At 40.3% G+C, this 16,626-nt stretch overlaps 2 protein-coding genes across 2 annotated transcripts in view; one reads left to right on the top strand and one right to left on the bottom strand.

Annotated features, from left to right (window-relative positions):
* Window positions 1–324: 324 nt before the first annotated feature.
* LOC137230211 (ferritin light chain-like) lies at window positions 325–1,122 on the bottom strand. Its single transcript, XM_067749055.1, has 2 exons — window positions 681–1,122; window positions 325–451 (listed from the first exon to the last, which is right to left on the bottom strand). The coding sequence occupies exons 1-2, from the start codon at window positions 1,120–1,122 to the stop codon at window positions 366–368; spliced, it is 528 nt and encodes a 175-aa protein (XP_067605156.1). The 3' UTR covers window positions 325–365.
* Window positions 1,123–10,385: 9,263 nt separating this feature from the next.
* Window positions 10,386–16,626, top strand: part of RORA (RAR related orphan receptor A) — a 185,566-nt gene continuing 179,325 nt past the window's right edge. The window contains exon 1 of the mRNA XM_067749080.1: window positions 10,386–10,404. The gene's annotated coding sequence lies outside the window, so the exon portion shown is untranslated. The remainder of the gene's footprint in view (window positions 10,405–16,626) is intronic.

The raw sequence follows: 16,626 nt of genomic DNA, 5'->3' as shown, positions 1-16,626 counted from the left end.
TCATTCCCATAACCACTTTTCAAACTAAAATTAATTTTTGTGTGTGTGTTGTAAAAAGTACCTCGATTGGTAAAGGAGCTGAAGTATTATCATCGAAACAGCTCAACCTAGGCTCAAATCTAACATAAAAGAAACCTCACGTTAAAGTATAATTTATCTTCATAATTAGTATTTCTAAATGACTTTTAAAGGCTTTTTTTTTTTTTTTTTTCCCTGCAAAAAGCTTTATTGTTTCCATTTGGTCCATGGCTTGGGAGAGGGCTCCAGTGTGGTTAACAAGCTGCCTACTGGCCACAGAGCGGGGCTTCAAGAAGAAGCCCTAACACCAGAGGGGCTCCTCAAAGGCCACTGGGCTCCGGAGGCTCCTAGTCGTGCTTGAGGGTGAGCCTTTCGAAGAGATACTCGCCCAGCCCAGCCTGGGGACCAGCAGCCTGTGGAGGTTGGTCAGGTGGTCACCCATCTTCTTTTTTTTTTTTTTTTTTTTTTTTTTGCGGTACGCGGGCCTCTCACTGTTGCGGCCTCTCCCGTTGCGGAGCACAGGCTCCGCACGCGCAGGCGCAGCGGCCATGGCTCACGGGCCCAGCCTCTCCGCGGCACGTGGGATCTTCCCGGACCAGGGCACGAGCTCGCGTTCCCCTGCATCGGCAGGCGGACTCTCAACCACTGCGCCACCAGGGAAGCCCCACCCATCTTCTTGATGAGTTTCACCTCCTCATCTAGGAAGTGGCTCTCCAGGAAGTCGCAGAGGTGGGGGTCTGCACGGACACAAGCCAGGGCATGCAGATCGAGAAGGGCCTGGTTCAGGTTCTTCTCCGTGTTAATGGCGGCTTCCATAGCGTCCTGAGTTTTACCCCACTCATCTTGAGATGGCTTCTGCAAGTCCTGGAAGGGGGCGCGGCCGCCGTGTTGGTTTTGCATTTTCAAGAGACGCTCGGCGCTCTCGTGCTTCTCTTCGGCCAATTCGTGGAAAAAGTGGCCCACGCCCTGCAGAGCCACATCGTCGCGGTCGAAATAGAAGCCCAGAGAGAGGTAGGTGTAGGAGGCCCGCAGATGCATGTTGAGCAGGCGGTTGACGGCGGCCTCCACCTCGGTGGAATAATTCTGACGAATCTGGGAGCTCATGGTTGATCGGTAATAAGGAGTTCGGCTCAAAAAATGGTGTTGGCTGGTCCCGGTGACCGAGGATAGCTGAGTTGCTGACTCCGAAGGTTGGGGGGTGGTCGGAAGCTGGAGGAAAGGGCGACCCTGGGTCTGTTCCGTCCAAACACTGTTGAAGCAAGAGACAGATCCGGGGAACCGCTGAGCGCAATCCTTTTAAAGGCTTTTTAATGCAATTAAAAATGTTTGATTGTCGTAATGTTGCTAATGTTTTGATGCCTTCCTAGTGTTGTCCTTGGTCCCTGCAACCCTGGCACATAATTTATTTCTCTTTTAAGTGAACCCTAAGCATTAGTGTCCATTAAGAATTTTTAAAACAAAGTCCAGAGATTACTTGGAGCACTTTCAATAATATGTACTGATTATCATTAATAGCTCTTTTGTCCTAGACAAGGACATTGTTTTGTAACATCATTTTGTTTGGCGAGGCCCTATTCGGGCTGTGTTCCTGATCTGAATCCTGCACTGATTCTCTCCTTGACAGTGTGGAATAGAGCAAGCTCATGGGACAAGTGAGGACTGGGGTGAGCAGGGACACAGGCCAGCACAAAGTGATAGGTTTTCTTTATGAAACAATTGTTAGCCATTCAAAAAAAAAGCCTACATGCTGGGCCTTGATTCTTATCTCATGTTCTTACGCTGCATATAAATTGCTGTTTTAACTACCAGCTCCTTACAATGAGGAAGTGAAAGAGAAGGACAGGAGGGAACAGGTGGACCCAGACGATCTCAACCTTATCACTGTGTTTGTTGGTTTTATGGCAGGAGGGGGGTCTAATCTTCCAGATTTTAGTCTGAAAGTTCTGCCCTTGCTCTCAAACGTTTATTTACCAGATTATTGGTCTCTGTAACAGCAGGGCTCTAATTAATGGGTATTGCCTGTCTTCACCCAAGGGGTTGCTCTCTGTTTATCCAGTGCAAAGTATCTGCAATTAGAAACATCTTTAAAAGGAAAGAGACACTCTGCTATGTGTCCCACGTGAATGGCCTTATTTAAGTCTTACTATAAACCTAGCACTGAGAATTTTATCCCCATTTTATGGATAAGGAAACAGAGGTTCAAGAGTGGTTAAGCCATTCTCCCAAGACCACGGCTTGAATAATGGGCGTCTTATTTAATGCAGGCGTCTTGTGAGGAGGGAGAATAAATCTTGCAAAGGCCTTCGTATTTGGAGACCTCCTTTTCTAGAAATGAAATGAAGAGTTAGTGTTCTGGGGCTTGTGTACATGCATGTAACAAGCTGGCCCATTACAGAACAGGTTTTGTTAATTATCATTCAGCACCTCTCCTTCTCCCTGCCACACACACTCACTTGAAATAGAGAAACACTGATCTATTTAAAAACAAAAAGAAGAAAAAAACTGCACAGTGTCCTATTTTAGGTATTTTTTTATTGAAGTATAGTTGATTTACAATGTGCTAGTTTCAGTTGTATAGCAAAGTGATTCAAATATATATATATATAAAACATATATTAAAAAATATATATAAAACATATATATATAAAACATATATATATATATAAACATACATATATAGATATGTTCTTTTTCAGATTCTTTTCCCCTATAGGTTATTACAAGACATTGAATATAGTTCCCTGTGCTATACAGTAGGTTTTTGTTGTTTATTTCTTTTATAATGGTAGTGTGTATCTGTTATTTCACATATTTTTTGTTGTGTTTGTTTTTCTTTCTGTTTTTTATTCTAACACAGAACTTATACATGTTGCATATATCTCTGTCTCAACAATTGTGAGAGAGGACAGGAGAAGGCACACAGGCTGAATATTAGCAAGGTGGCAAAAGGACATCTTTGTAGCTAGGCACTTGTCCAAAATGCAGGGCCTCTGGAAATGCCATTGTGGTAATTGGTATGTCTGGGGAGGAGGAAAGATGCCATTTCTTACCCCCAAAAAAAAGTTAAAATAAACTTGGTACCCAGATAATTGCCTAGAAACCAAGAGACAATAAGAAGTCCATCAAGGAAGTTAATTGGTCCAAGATTTGGCACTGATTGGAAAAATCAGATTCTATCCCTCAAGTGCTCTACTCTTGCCATAACTGTAACTCTGAAACTGCTGATACCCTGACAGTGATAAATTTGTGGTATTTTCATGACATTTTCTTTGCTTTACTTTGAAGCATAGTCGGCTAAATAGAGTCAGGGAATCTTGCTGTATTAGAGGTCCTAGTTTGGGGAGGGTCGTTGTGGAGATTTTTTCCTCTTCATTTTAAGGATATTACTTGTCAATTTAAAATTGTTATCATAGTGTTAAGTTGGAAATTACTCTAAAGCATTACCTGGGAATGCTTTTCTCGCTCTCCATATATATATATATATATATATATATATATATATATATATATGATGGGCTGGGTAAGATTATGAGTCTCACAACTTTATCAAAAGGTACCATTTTTCTCTAGCCCAGATAATTTAAAAATATCACCCAAAAGAAGTGTATCTTTTACTTATACAACGTTTTGTGGATACTGCCTTCTTTCTTCTTTGGTTTTTAAAAGAAAAAAGAAAAAAGTTTCAGGGGGTTGCCCTTGATTGTGAGCTACATTAGATTTTTTTCACACTGAGAAGTAGATCTGGCAGCCTGTTGCTTAGAGGAAGTTTGGTTTGTTAGCTTGAAAGCACGGCAAGGAGTCATTGATCAAGGCTCTAGAAGGGAAATCAAGCAAGTGTGTAGTTCAGCTATCTCATTCTACAGATGAGAAAACTAAGGCCCAGAGAAGTTAAGTGAGTTTCCCAAAACATCCAGCAAGGTCACTTTTGGTTCACGGTTTGTGAGTGCTTTGCGTTTAGAGAGTTGGTTCCACCCATCACTCTTCCACAACTCCACGAAGTCCCAGTCTCTGTGGCGTGCATGCCTCTTGCTCAGTGGTCTGTTTGTGAATCTCTGGGGAAGGATCTTGGTGTCACTTCCCAGGCATTGGGAAGTACATCAAAACCTTCACAACATCTGGACTTGGTTTGACACCCTTTGGTGGTGGTGATCCAAGCCCCTTGCCCACTTAGCTTACCTGCCCATGAGCAAGTATCTTCCCTTGATTTTAGAGAGTAGAGTCCAGGGGAGTTTGGGGTCTAGAACAGAGTACACTTGCTTTTAGAAACTCGGTTCTCTGTCTTATGCTCTCTTCCAGCAGATATGAATTTTGAAGTCAGAGCCCTTGGTCTGAAAATCAGAATCCCGGGCTATGAGTCAGTGTGAAACCCAGGAAGTCATGAGTAGCTATGGCATAGCTTTCAGTAGAACATTCTAATTCACCTTTGTTAAAGTAAGACACACTCTATTTCACACTCTCTATTGTGAAAGTTAATAATTAACATTTATATCACACTTCCCACTTTGTAAAAAGGTCTTTACACATCCTTATTTTGTATGGATTTTCACAACAGTCTTTTGAGTAGTATTATGATTATATACAATTGTAGAGACCTGGAAATTCAGGCTCAGAGAAGTGAAGTAAGTTGCCCAAGGTCTCTCAGCCTTGGGTAGGAAAGTGGATGGACTAAGAATGTAAGTTCAGGTCAACTTGACTCCAAATCCAGTTATCTTAAAAACTGCCTTTACATGGACATATATACACTACCAAACGTAAGGTAGATAGCTAATGGGAAGCAGCCACATAGCACAGGGAGATCAGCTCGGTGCTTTGTGACCACCTGGAGGGGTGGGATAGGGAGGGTGGGAGGGAGGGAGACGCAAGAGGGAAGAGATTTGGGGACATATGTATATGTATAACTGATTCATTTTGTTATAAAGCAGAAACTAACACACCATTATAAAGCAATTACACTCCAATAAAGATGTGAAAAAAAAACTGCCTTTAAAAAGTTTATTCTTTTCCACTTCTGGGTAGAATTAGAGCTATTTGCCTCCTAAACACTCATCATAATTTATCTTTAGAAAACCCAGCTCTCCCGGAATGGTCGATTCAGGGTCACTGCTAGTAGCATTAGGTTTGGATAAGTCTTACCCCTTCCACTTGAGGACAAAGATGGACAGCGTAGACTGCTGTGATTTCAGAAAGGATGAGCTCTATGGCGAGAAAGACAGGAATCGTGCAGCCTCTGGGGAAATGAGAAGAAAGAGAAACGGAAGACCCAGCCATCCCATTTAAGGAGGAGGGGGATGAAGAAATGGCTGCTGGTTGCAAACCAGGGCACACAGACCTCTCAAGTATCTCTTTCACCCAAGCCCTGGTGGGGATTCCTGGCTTAGCTAAGGCTGGGGGACAGGACCCTGTAGGTTTAAATTAGTTATAGAGCTGACTGCTGACTGATATGCTTTGGGGAGAAATCTTTTTTTTTTTTTTTAATATTTACTCTTATTAGATGCACTATCTATACCAGGGTTTTTCTGGTTTTTATTGAAGTATAGTGGTGTATAATATTATGTAAGTTACAGTTGTATAATGTAGTGATTGACAATTTTTAAAGGTTATACTCCATTTGTAATTATTATAAAATATTGACTATATTCCCTGTGTTGTATAATGTATCCTTGTAGCTTATTTACACGTAATAGTTTGTACCTCTTAATCCCCTCCCCCTCTCGCCCCTCCCCTCCACTGGTAGCCACCAGTTTGTTCTCTATATCTGTGATTCTGTTCCTTTTTTGTTATATTCACTAGTTTTGTTGTATTTTTTAGATCCACATGTAAGTGATATCATACAGTATTTGTCTTTCTTTGTCTGACTTATTCCACTGAGCATAATACCCTCCAAGTCCATCCAGGTTGCTGCAAACTGCAAAATTGCATTCTTTTTTATGGCTGAGTAATATTCCATTATATATGTATGTATGTGTGTGTGTGTGTGTGTACCACATCTTTATCCACTCATCTGTTGATGGAAACATAGGTTTCTTCCTTATCTTGGCAATTGTAAATAATGCTGCTATGAACATTGGGGTGCACGTATCTTTTTGAATTAGTGTTTTTGTTTTTTATTCAGATATATTCCCAGGAGTGGAATTTCTGGGTCATTTGGTAGTTCTGTTTTTAGTTTTTTGAGAAACCTCCATACTGTTTTCCCCAGGGGCTACACCAATCTACATTCCCACCAACAGTGTTCAAGGGCTCCCTTTTCTCTGTATCCTCACCAACAATTGTTATTTGTGTTCTTTTTGATGATAGCCATTCTGACCAGTGAGAGGTGATATCTCATTGTGGTTTTGATGTGCATTTCCCTGATGATTAGTGATGTTGAGCATCTTTTCATGTGCCTGTTGGCCATTTGCACATCCTCTTTTGAGAAATGCCTATACAGATCTTCTGCCCATTTTTTAATTGAGTTGTTTGCTTTTTTGATGTTGAGTTGTATGAGCTATTTATTTATATTGGATATTAACCCCTTATCAGTCATATCATTTGCAAATGATTTTTACCATTCAGTAGGTTGTCTTTTCATTTTGTCGAAGGTTTCCTTTGCTGTGCAAAAGCTTTTACGTTTAATTAGGTCCCATTTGTTTATTTTTGCTTTTATTTCCTTTGCTTTAGGAGAGAGAGCCAAAACAAATATTGCTACAATTTATGTCAAAGAGTGTCCTGCTTATGTTTTCCTCTAGAAGTTTTATGGTTTCCACGCTTACATTTAGGCCTTTAATCCATTTTGAGTTTACTTTAGTATATGGTGTTAGAGAATGTTCTAATTTCATTCTTTTACATGTAGCTATCCAGTTTTCCCTGCATTACTTACTGAAGAGGCTATCTTTTCTCCACTGTATATTCTTGCCTCCTTTGTCGTAGAAGAATTGACCATAAATGCATGGGTTTATTTCTGGGCTCTCTCTTCTGTTCCATTGATCTATGTATCAGTTTATGTGCCAGTACCATGATGTTTTGATTACTGTAGCTTTGTAGTATATTCTGAAGTCAGGGTGCGTGGTTCCTCCAGTTCCATTGTTCTTTCCCAAGATTGTTTTGGCTATTTGGGGTCTTTTGTGTTTCCATATAAATTTTAAAATTATTTGTTCTAGTTCTGTGAAAAATGCCATTGGTATATTGATAGGGAATACATTGAATCTGTAGATTGCCTTGGGTAGTATGATCATTTTAACAATATTAATTCTTCCAATCCAAGAACACCATGTATCTTTCTCTTTTTGTGTCATCTTTAATTTCTTTCATCAGTGTCTTATAGTTTTTGAGTACAGTTCTTTTACCTCCTTAGATAGCTTTAAATACATACCATGGACTCACTTCCCATCAGATATTAACTTTCTACAGAAAACTTTTTATTGTGATGATTAAATTGTCCTTAGTTGACCCATCTGTGAAATGAGAAGGACATTTTCTTTTTTTTTTTTTTTTTTTTCCACTTCTGTGGAGTCAGTTAATATGAAGAACTGGAGCTTCTATAGAGAAAGGAGAGACACAAGACATTTGTGTGAGCACAGTTATTTTTCAGGAGAGGAGAAGGAAGGGAATTCCAATAAATTTTCTGATTGTTTCATTAAATTTGTCTTTTGTGTGTTCACATTGTTTCAGTTCGTTTGCTTTTCCTAGAGAAATAGAATTTTGTCTTCATAATGGCTATTAAGTAAAAACATTGAAAAAAAGAAAATATTATGCACAGTTATGTCTCCATAATTAGGAGTTGTAATGCACTTTAAAAAATATTGCTTTTGTGAGAGGGATGTGTTTTTTAAGCCTTTCTCCATAGAAGTGTATCTATTAATTTATTGTTATGTTTTTCCTTGCATGTGATAGATATAATTTACATTTTATTTGTATAGGTTAGGGTTGCCAGATAAAATACAGGATGCTCAGTTACATTTGAATTTCAGATAAACAACAAATTGCTAGTGTCTGAAATTTAAGTGTAACTGGGGATCCTGTATTGTTTCTGCTAAATCTGGCAACTCTTGTGTAGGTATATCTCCCAATTACTTGTACTGATCGCTAATTGGCAGTTAAACAAAACTGAGGGGTGGAGTTTGTGCTTTTACAGAAGTCATGCTGTCTCTTGGAGACAGAAATGAGAAGTTTTAGCTCCGTGCTGCTGTGATCTCAAGGATCAGGCAGCTTTCCTGGAAAGATTTTCAAAATCTATTATCATTATAATTGTCATGAAAATATTTGATGAGAATACTGCATCACACTGTATAATAAATTTAAGTAGAAAAGTCAAAGCAGTGGTATTTTCATCAGGCCTTTGGATGTCAGGAGAAAATAGTTCCACACTCAGCGAATATAGATAGGTCTGTTTGGGGCTGTGTTAAATCCAATTGTGTGAAGGTTCTGAATAATCAGGAGTGACAGCATAAGCACTTTCTCTTCAAAGTGATTTTACCAAAAGCATCATTTCCTAAGGAAAGTACACATATAGCTCTCATAATGCTGAAAGAGCACTAAAGTATCCATTTATTGGTGCTGGTGTCATGAGCTGGAGTTGCAAGTGGTATTCAGATTTGCTTCACTGCTCCTGTTGGGGGCAGTTCCCTTCCCATGAAAATGTTTATTTCAAAAACTCCTCAAACCCTTTGGTTAGTTCCCATGTGAGAGAGCCTTCAAGACTCTTTGCAGAAGCTTCTCACTTCACCATGTGAAGCCAAGTCAAACACGATGAAAAACAATAGTTGTGTTTTTCTCCATAGAAAGGGGGGGAAAAAGAATTGGAGTTGGGCTGTGTAATTTCAGCTTCCCTAAATAAGTCCTGTGGAAATCTGTGGGGGAACAAGTGTGTGATTTTGGTCTTGGTGCACAATTTTGACTCTAGCTTTTTTTTTTTTATGTCTACCATGGATTTTTTTTTAACATCTTTATTGGAGTATAATTGCTTTACGATCGTGTGTTAGTTTCTGCTTTGTAACAGTGAATCAGATATACATATGTCCCCATATCTCTTCCCTCTTGCATCTCCCTCCCTCCCACCCTCCCTATCCCACCCCTCTAGGTGGTCATAAAGTACCGAGCTGTTCTGCCTGTGCTATACCATGGATTTTCATAACGGATTTCTTCCCTGTCCGATACATTCCATAGCTAAGTAATAGGTCTGATCTGAGTGCCAAATTTTTCAACAGTGTTACTTTCCAGAGGAGGGTTAAATAGTTATTTTAATAACTTAAAAGAAAAAAAGACACACAAGGTTTACCACACTTCTTAGTCACAGGCTAAATGTTTTCAAGAGCTATATGATTTTGAGCTTATTTGGTCTCAAGAATATCCCCCAAGAAGAATGAAGCATACAGAATTCAAAATGGAGCACTTCTGAAGTGGCCATAGCACTGTTTGCATTGAAGTGTGCGTTCACGTTATCTTTCTGCAGTCTTATGTGCAGAATCTTGCCCAGTTCCACTCTTCACCTGCTCTCTATAAAGCATCTTAGAAGTATCAAGGGTGCTGACTCATGAGCCCCTTATGTTTTCATATAGTTTTTGTTCATTGTGCTGCCATTTGCCAAGAAGTAGCCGTCATTCCCCTTCTGACTTTAACAAGTATAGACAGAGAGGTACAGTTTGTGGATGTATTTTCCCTCACCATTAAAAGTGATGCTTCATGTGAGCACAAAGAGCCATTTTCATTAAAAAGTAAACACAAGGTCAATGGCCAGCGCAAATTAATTGCCCTGTGGCTCAGTTCACTCTTGTCTGAGTAAGTTGGCTTCACACTCTTGTGCCTTAAATCTTCCCCACTCTGCCTATAAACATGATCGTCTCCCCTATTTAAAATCAAAAATAAGTCTTCTCCGGCTTCCCTGGTGGCGCAGTGGTTGGGAGTCCGCTTGCTGATGCAGGGGATGCAGGTTCGTGCCCCGGTCCGGGAAGATCCCACATGCTGCAGAGCGGCTGGGCCCGTGAGCCATGGCCGCTGAGCCTGCGTGTCCAGAGCCTGTGCTCCGCAACGGGAGAGGCCACGGCAGTGAGAGGCCCACGTAATGCAAAAAAAATTCTTTTAATTTAAAAAATAAGAAAATAAAAAATAAGTCTTCTCTCACTCTGTTTAATTACTGTCCGTGCTGCTGCTTTTTTACCACAGAACCTCTTTAGCCAGTAGGCCATGCTTGCTGGCCCCATTGTTAATAGTTTTGTTACACTGGGGTAGATCCAGTGATGCTGTATGTGAGATGAAGATGCATCTTGCCTCTGCATCCCCATCTGAACAAAATGCGTTTCTGAGTACACTGGGGATGATGTACATTCTAAGAAGTGCACACAGGCTCCTTTCTTACCTTTGTCATTGTTTCTTCTCTTCTAGGTATCTCAGTAACAAAGAAGACGCATACATGTAAGTAATGCATTTTTTTTTGTCCAAAGTTTTCTGAAGAGTTGGAATTCGCATATGTCTGGCTGCTGTGGCCTTTCAAGTATAAACTAATGTTTCAGCTGTGATCCATGGTCAACAGAGGTCATACTTCTCTACCTGTAGTGGTCGGAAGTGGTACATCTCCACCTGTTTGTACTGAGTGTGTGTTAAAGAGAGTCTAGACATAGTGTGATAAATTCTAGCGATTCAAGCCACTCATCTTTAGGAAAACCATAAAATCTAGCCAGGAGGATCAATTAATTACTTACTGATCACCCTTACTCTGGATCCTTCTTAGACGAGTTGGTATGTTTCTAGGAAACATCACCTTGATTTCTTTTAAACTTTGGTCTCCTTTTCCTCACCACTAGTTCACGATTTAGGCCGTTTAGTACTTGTGTCTGTGGAGCAGAGATACTGACGGGGAATCTAGGCGCTGCCGCTCGTGTGGCCTTTGGGGGCCCTGGTAAATGGCATGGGTAGTTTGATGTGGAAATGTGTGCTGGATTTATCCTCTGTATTCATTCCCACCTCTCAGGTTCAACTGCTTTCATCAACTGCCTTCATTTGAACTCCACCATAAGTTTACAAACTCACGTCAGTGTAAAGTGTTGTGATCTGCATTCTGAGCAATGATGTTTGGCTGTGCCTTGATTCTCAGGATGAAACCAATACGTCATTGATGGCAGGCAGTCAACTTTCACTGTACTTGACCAGCATATTATTTAGACTTTCGATTAAGAGTGTCATTAGAATTTGATAACTATTTCAGACCACAGATATGTGCTACCTACGAGATGTGTTTGGGCATCCTTCTAAGGCAAGCAATGGAGATATTTACGGCACAATTCAGGGCCGACAGAGACGTGTCCCCCAATTTTTCCTATTTATGCCTTGAAAATTTTTGATTTCATGTGAACAATTTGGAGGAAAAAAAAATCTGTGTACCATCAAAGTAGTTTATCTTGTGCCTCAGTTGATTCTTGAAATCTGCTCTTGGGTTTGTCTGTCTGTCTATCTGTATTTGTAGAAAACAAACATAAAAAGCAAAAAAAACAAAAAACAAACAAACAAACAAAAAAACCAAAAGCAACCCCATCCAATTTGTTGGTTGCCTGACTTTTAGGGCCCAGTCCTCCTGTCTCTCCAGTCCTGCTGTGGCTCTCCCGTGGGCTTCAGTGGAATGTTTGAGGAAAGAGGCAAAGCTCAGGCCCGTAATGGACACATGCTCAGGACAGCACCTCGTCTCTCAACACATGGTTCCAGTTGGCTGTCCCTCCACCAGGGTAGTCTGTGGCCCTTAGCGTTTTGGGGGTTGTTTTGTTGTCGTCGTTGTTGTTGTTCTTGCTGTTGTCGGTGCATAATTGAGCTCATGATGACTGAGAGATTGACAGTGCAGGAGACTGAAGTCCTCTGTATATCCGCAGGGCAGGCATGGTACAGAGCGCTTCCTTGCACAGCCTTGCCCATGAGCTCGTCCCTGGCCTGGTGGGACCCACTCTAGAGGTGGTAAGTAATTCAGTCTTTCTGCTAGCTCAGTCCTGGGCCTCTCCTGAACAGGGGCGGATGGTTGTGCCTACTGTTTATGGCGGTTTGGGGTATGGACTCCTGGCCACCTGGCAACATACAGAAAGCCGCTGACTGTTTGCATTATGACTTGGCTCCTGGATAAGTGGACAAAAACCACTAGTTCAACTCCACTGGATACAAAGAATACCCCTCAATGAATAGGACAGAGACCATAGATGTTACTTAATATATAGACCATCCATCCCTAAGGACCTTGAAGGAATTGTCATCCCTAAGGATAATTTCATTGGCCTATGGCAGAAATAATAACCCGTGGTTGGATTTAAATTCATGGAAGGATGTGAGTGACAGCATGAGAGTGGTAGCTAGTGAAACAAAGTGGCACTCCAGTAACAGGCAATAGAACAGGTTGGTCTTTGAGCAGAGGCTTAATGAACTCTATCAGCTGTACCTGCTTTAAAACAAAATCAAGATATAGCCAGAGTGGGTAGGCTTTGAGTGCCTTTCTAACTGTGAAAATCAGCAGGAAAATTTTTAGGGATTAAGCATAATGTAAATGTAGAAAGATTTAAAGCTTCCTTTATGTAGTTCAAATATTAAATTGATAGAAAGATTTAGATCAGAAGTCATCTAGGTTTTTTTGGCTAACGTTTACTTTCATGATTTGGGGGAGAGGGCCCAAAATAAAACGGCCCAATGACAAGTTGGGGAGAAAGCTCCTGAAAAGACAGTTGACACAAAACTTTGCCCACGCCAAGGAGAAATTGAATTGTCCAAGTTGCATGTTAGTGAAAGTCTTCTATGCCACGTAAACATGGAGATTGTTTTTGTCACCCATCTCAGCAGACAGCCCATCATATTTCTGGTCTTAGCATCTCTATAGGCCCCACAACTGGTGAGAAGGAAGAAAACCAATCAGTTCTTTCTCTAATAACTATCACCCAAATGACTTCTTCTTTAGCATCTGTCGGATTTTTCTTGAAAACTGAACTGTCCTAATTTGCTGATAAGTTTTCTTGAGACGTTAAATTTCAGCTCCTCTTAAATCATCTTGACATCTGCTCTTTAAAAAGTTTCACTATCAGGGAAGCGTGCGAATTCATTTTGGGGCCGTCTCAAGACTTCCGATTTTAGCCAGGGTTCAGGAAACCTTGGTCAAGGCTTGACTACATAATCATCAACAGCTGAAGTCAGCTCACATTAGCAGTTTCAATCTGGGTTTCCTAACTGCCCGCACAGAGAGATTGTTCCACTTACAAATGAACATGTACAGTTGCAGAATATATTATCAGACCTGAGTGTCAGCTCACAGGTACACCAGTCAGAGGCGCAAGAACTACAAGATGAACCTGAATAGTTGTGACACTTGATAATATTTTAGGCCACCTTGTTATCTGGAAAGTACAGGTATTGCTTCTTTAAAAAAATGCTTTGGGTGAGTTAAGCAAGAAATTCCCAGGAAAGGAAATCTGATTGTTAGCTTCAGAGAAATCCACAAGCATGGTCTTTGGAGAACACAGATTCTCCTGAGTTCCTGGGATAGGACCATCAGTGTTTGTCATTAACTTCACTTGGCAGGTGGGGGAGGGCAAAGCTTGGGGCTTCTTGTACGAAGTCATCATGACCAGTTGGTCAAGGAGTTCTTACGTTTGCGATGTTCTTCAGTTGTTGACAGGAAATATTGCTGCTGGGTTTTGCTGTGTGAACATAAAAGAGAGTTTTTACTTGTGGGATAGGGATATACTCACGAAATTTTACACTGTGGTGTAGAATTTTAATTTTTCTCGTTGATTATATAGGACCTGTATTTGATTGGACACTTTCAAGACTGCTTTTGCTTTGTGATTCACAAGTTTGTTCTGGTCTCATTCCTGCTGTAATAATACTGTGTGGATAAGTATCTTTCTCTTGGAATCAACTGCTGTCTTGGTTTTTATTAGTTGCCACATTTTATTATTTGCCAGATCTGTTCATTTGTTCCTGACTTCTTCATCTAATTCTGCATGGGTAGTTCTGCATTCACTAAAATGTTAGAAGATGACATATATGGAGATGAAAAAGTGAAAAATACAACAGATAATAATCAGCTATTTCAAGCTACTGGGAAGTTTGGCATCATAGCTCATCACCTTAGGGAATCTATCAGCCGGCCACCAGAGCGCAGACCCGAGAGATACCTGGTCGGCCCCTGGATTGTTTCCAGAGTCAACAGACCATTGTCACTTCCTCCTGTTCTCATTCTTGTTTGTATTTCTTATTCTTTTTTTTAGAGTTTGTTTTTTATTGAATATGGTTGATTTACAATGTCATGTTAGTTTCAGGTGTACAGCACAGTGATTCAGATATAGATATGGATAGATAGATATAGATATCTATATCTATCTGTATATATCTTTTTCAGACTCTTACCCCTTATAGGTTATTATAAAATATCGAGTATAGTTTCCTGTGCTCTAAAGTAGGTTCTTGTTGGTTATCTGTTTTATTTAGCATAGTGTGTATATGTTAATCCCAACCACCTAATTTGTAATCCTAAATTATATTCCTTATTCTTCTTGTTTAAGGCTCTTCTGCTTGCTTTCTTCCACACTCGGGAACTTCCAAACACTTAAAAATTACAAGTTACTCCATAAGCAATCAGGAAAATATGTCAGTTTAATCCAACTGAACATCAGTTTTCCCTAGTAAATGACAAAATCAAATATGCTTTGGAAGCTTCTGGAACTTTTAATTTTAACCCAAATAACCATTAAAAGTGAATTTAGTACATTTGCAAATGTTTGGTTGCAGCAGGCTCATACCTGAGATGTAAAATTAAAGCACTGTATTATTTATAAAGAGATTTTAGTTCTCTAGAGTAAAAATATTTTAGTACAAATCAGAATATTTCTTTGAGAAATAATCCTTTGTATTTTTAAAGGAAAAAAAAGTATTTATTGCAGTCATTTAAAGTGGACTAGGTTAGTGTATTCACTTCTTACCCCTAGAGGCTTGGCTTTAAGTTTGACTTAGTGAAAATGAGTTTTGAGGCCTCGACCAACCTCTCCTTGGGTATTTGCTGATATCACAAAACCAACCCAACAATTTGTCACAGTTGTTGCCGTTTACTCAGGAAGCCCAAGAAGTACAGTCGCCTTATTTTCTCGTTTTCTTTTCCTTTCATTGAGGCTATTCCTTTTGGTTGCAGACTCTTAGCAGCCCCAAACTTGGGGCTCACCCACATTATTTTCACAGTCCAGGAAAACTCAAGAACCATTCTTGGCAAAGCTAATGGAAGCTGCTTTGGTTATATAGTTAATAGGTTGCTGTGGCAACCCATGTGACTCATGGTGTGACTCACGGCAATTATAATTTCAGTTGCTAGCTGGATGTTTCACTAGGGCAGACCTGAGAAATTGCCACACTCAAGTTCTTTCAGGAGGCTTTCATCCAGCTCCTGTCCACCCATTGACAAACAGTCACAAACTAGTGCTCACAAAGTTGCCAGCAGATTCATCTCTTAGCTTGCAGACACTGAGCTTGCTGCCGATGGGACATGACCAAAATACAAGTGCTGGCCTCTTCTAGAGCTAATCAGTGGACAGTTGTTTATTAAGGACCTACTATGTACTGACAGGTTCTTTGCCCTCAAGGAGCTTACAGACTAGGTTCAAGGTTGGGACTGCGGGAAAGTGGGGACACATAGTCACAGAAAATAATCTGAAAATACAAATGCTAAGTGTACCCTTTTCAGAAGATTTGGCTCATAAACTGGAAAGCAGACTAAGCCGGAAATGTGGGAGAGGAGAGAAGAATTAGAGAGACCTCCAGGGTTCTGACACTGTGATCCAAGTATACAAGAGCAATGAAGGGGAAGGTATATATTTAACTCTAGGTGCTGAAAACTACCTTTGCTCCTCCTCTCCCCCTATTCTCACCCAGAGGAACACCTGTGTCATTCTTTCAAGATCAGTCAGTCCAAGGAAGTAAAAATGCCCCGTGCTGTGTGGAGACATTTGCCTTGTTTAGACTTGGCCTGTATGTCTAGAGCCAAGCCTCTGAACTTAACAGGATTTCTCTGTCTCATCATATTAGGATATAAATGGATAGCACTTGGCCCTGCCAGTGAGTTCTTCCAAGGTAGAAGATTTGCATAGTCTTAAAATCCACAGTTTATGGTGGGGATCTGTGAATTCCATTTACAAATCTGAATATTTACAGGCTTGGAGTGAGTTTGCTCTGATTCATAAGGTTTTTGAATAGGATTTATGATGTGCATACTCTACTGATGTAACAGCATAGGTATATACTTTATAAGTATATACATATATACATATATATTGGTGTTTTAGAGGCGACTGAGGCTACAGTAGGGTCAGAATAGTCATCTGAATCCCAGCAGATTGTTGAGCGGATTCACATTCACATCCACAGAGAGCCATCTGTAATTTTCCTAATTGTTTGAAAGGCCCTTCCTTGTCAATAGTAATAGAAAAGTTGGGGGTGGGGGAGGGATAAATTGGAAGATTGAGATTGACATGTACACACTACTATATATAAAATAGATCACTAATAAGGACCTACTGTATAGCACAGTGACCTCTACTCAATACTCTGTAATAGTCTATATGGGAAAATAACCCAAAAAAGAGTGGATATATGTATATGTATAACTGATGCACTTTGCTGTATGCC

Source organism: Pseudorca crassidens, chromosome 1 (genome assembly GCF_039906515.1).
Source record: "Pseudorca crassidens isolate mPseCra1 chromosome 1, mPseCra1.hap1, whole genome shotgun sequence".
Classification (NCBI taxonomy): Eukaryota; Metazoa; Chordata; class Mammalia; order Artiodactyla; family Delphinidae; genus Pseudorca; species Pseudorca crassidens.
Note: the sequence above shows the minus strand (reverse complement) of the source record. Positions and strands in the feature narration are given on the sequence as shown.

What these genes read in the sequence shown, in the direction of transcription:
- LOC137230211 (XM_067749055.1), bottom strand. Translation starts at nt 1,122, where the DNA reads ATGAGCTCCCAGATTCGTCAGAATTATTCCACCGAGGTGGAGGCCGCC. An exon ending in CATCAAGAAGATGGGTGGGG is followed by an intron (nt 452 to 680) that starts CTTCCCTGGTGG and finishes AAGATGGGTGAC; the next exon opens with CACCTGACCAACCTCCACAG.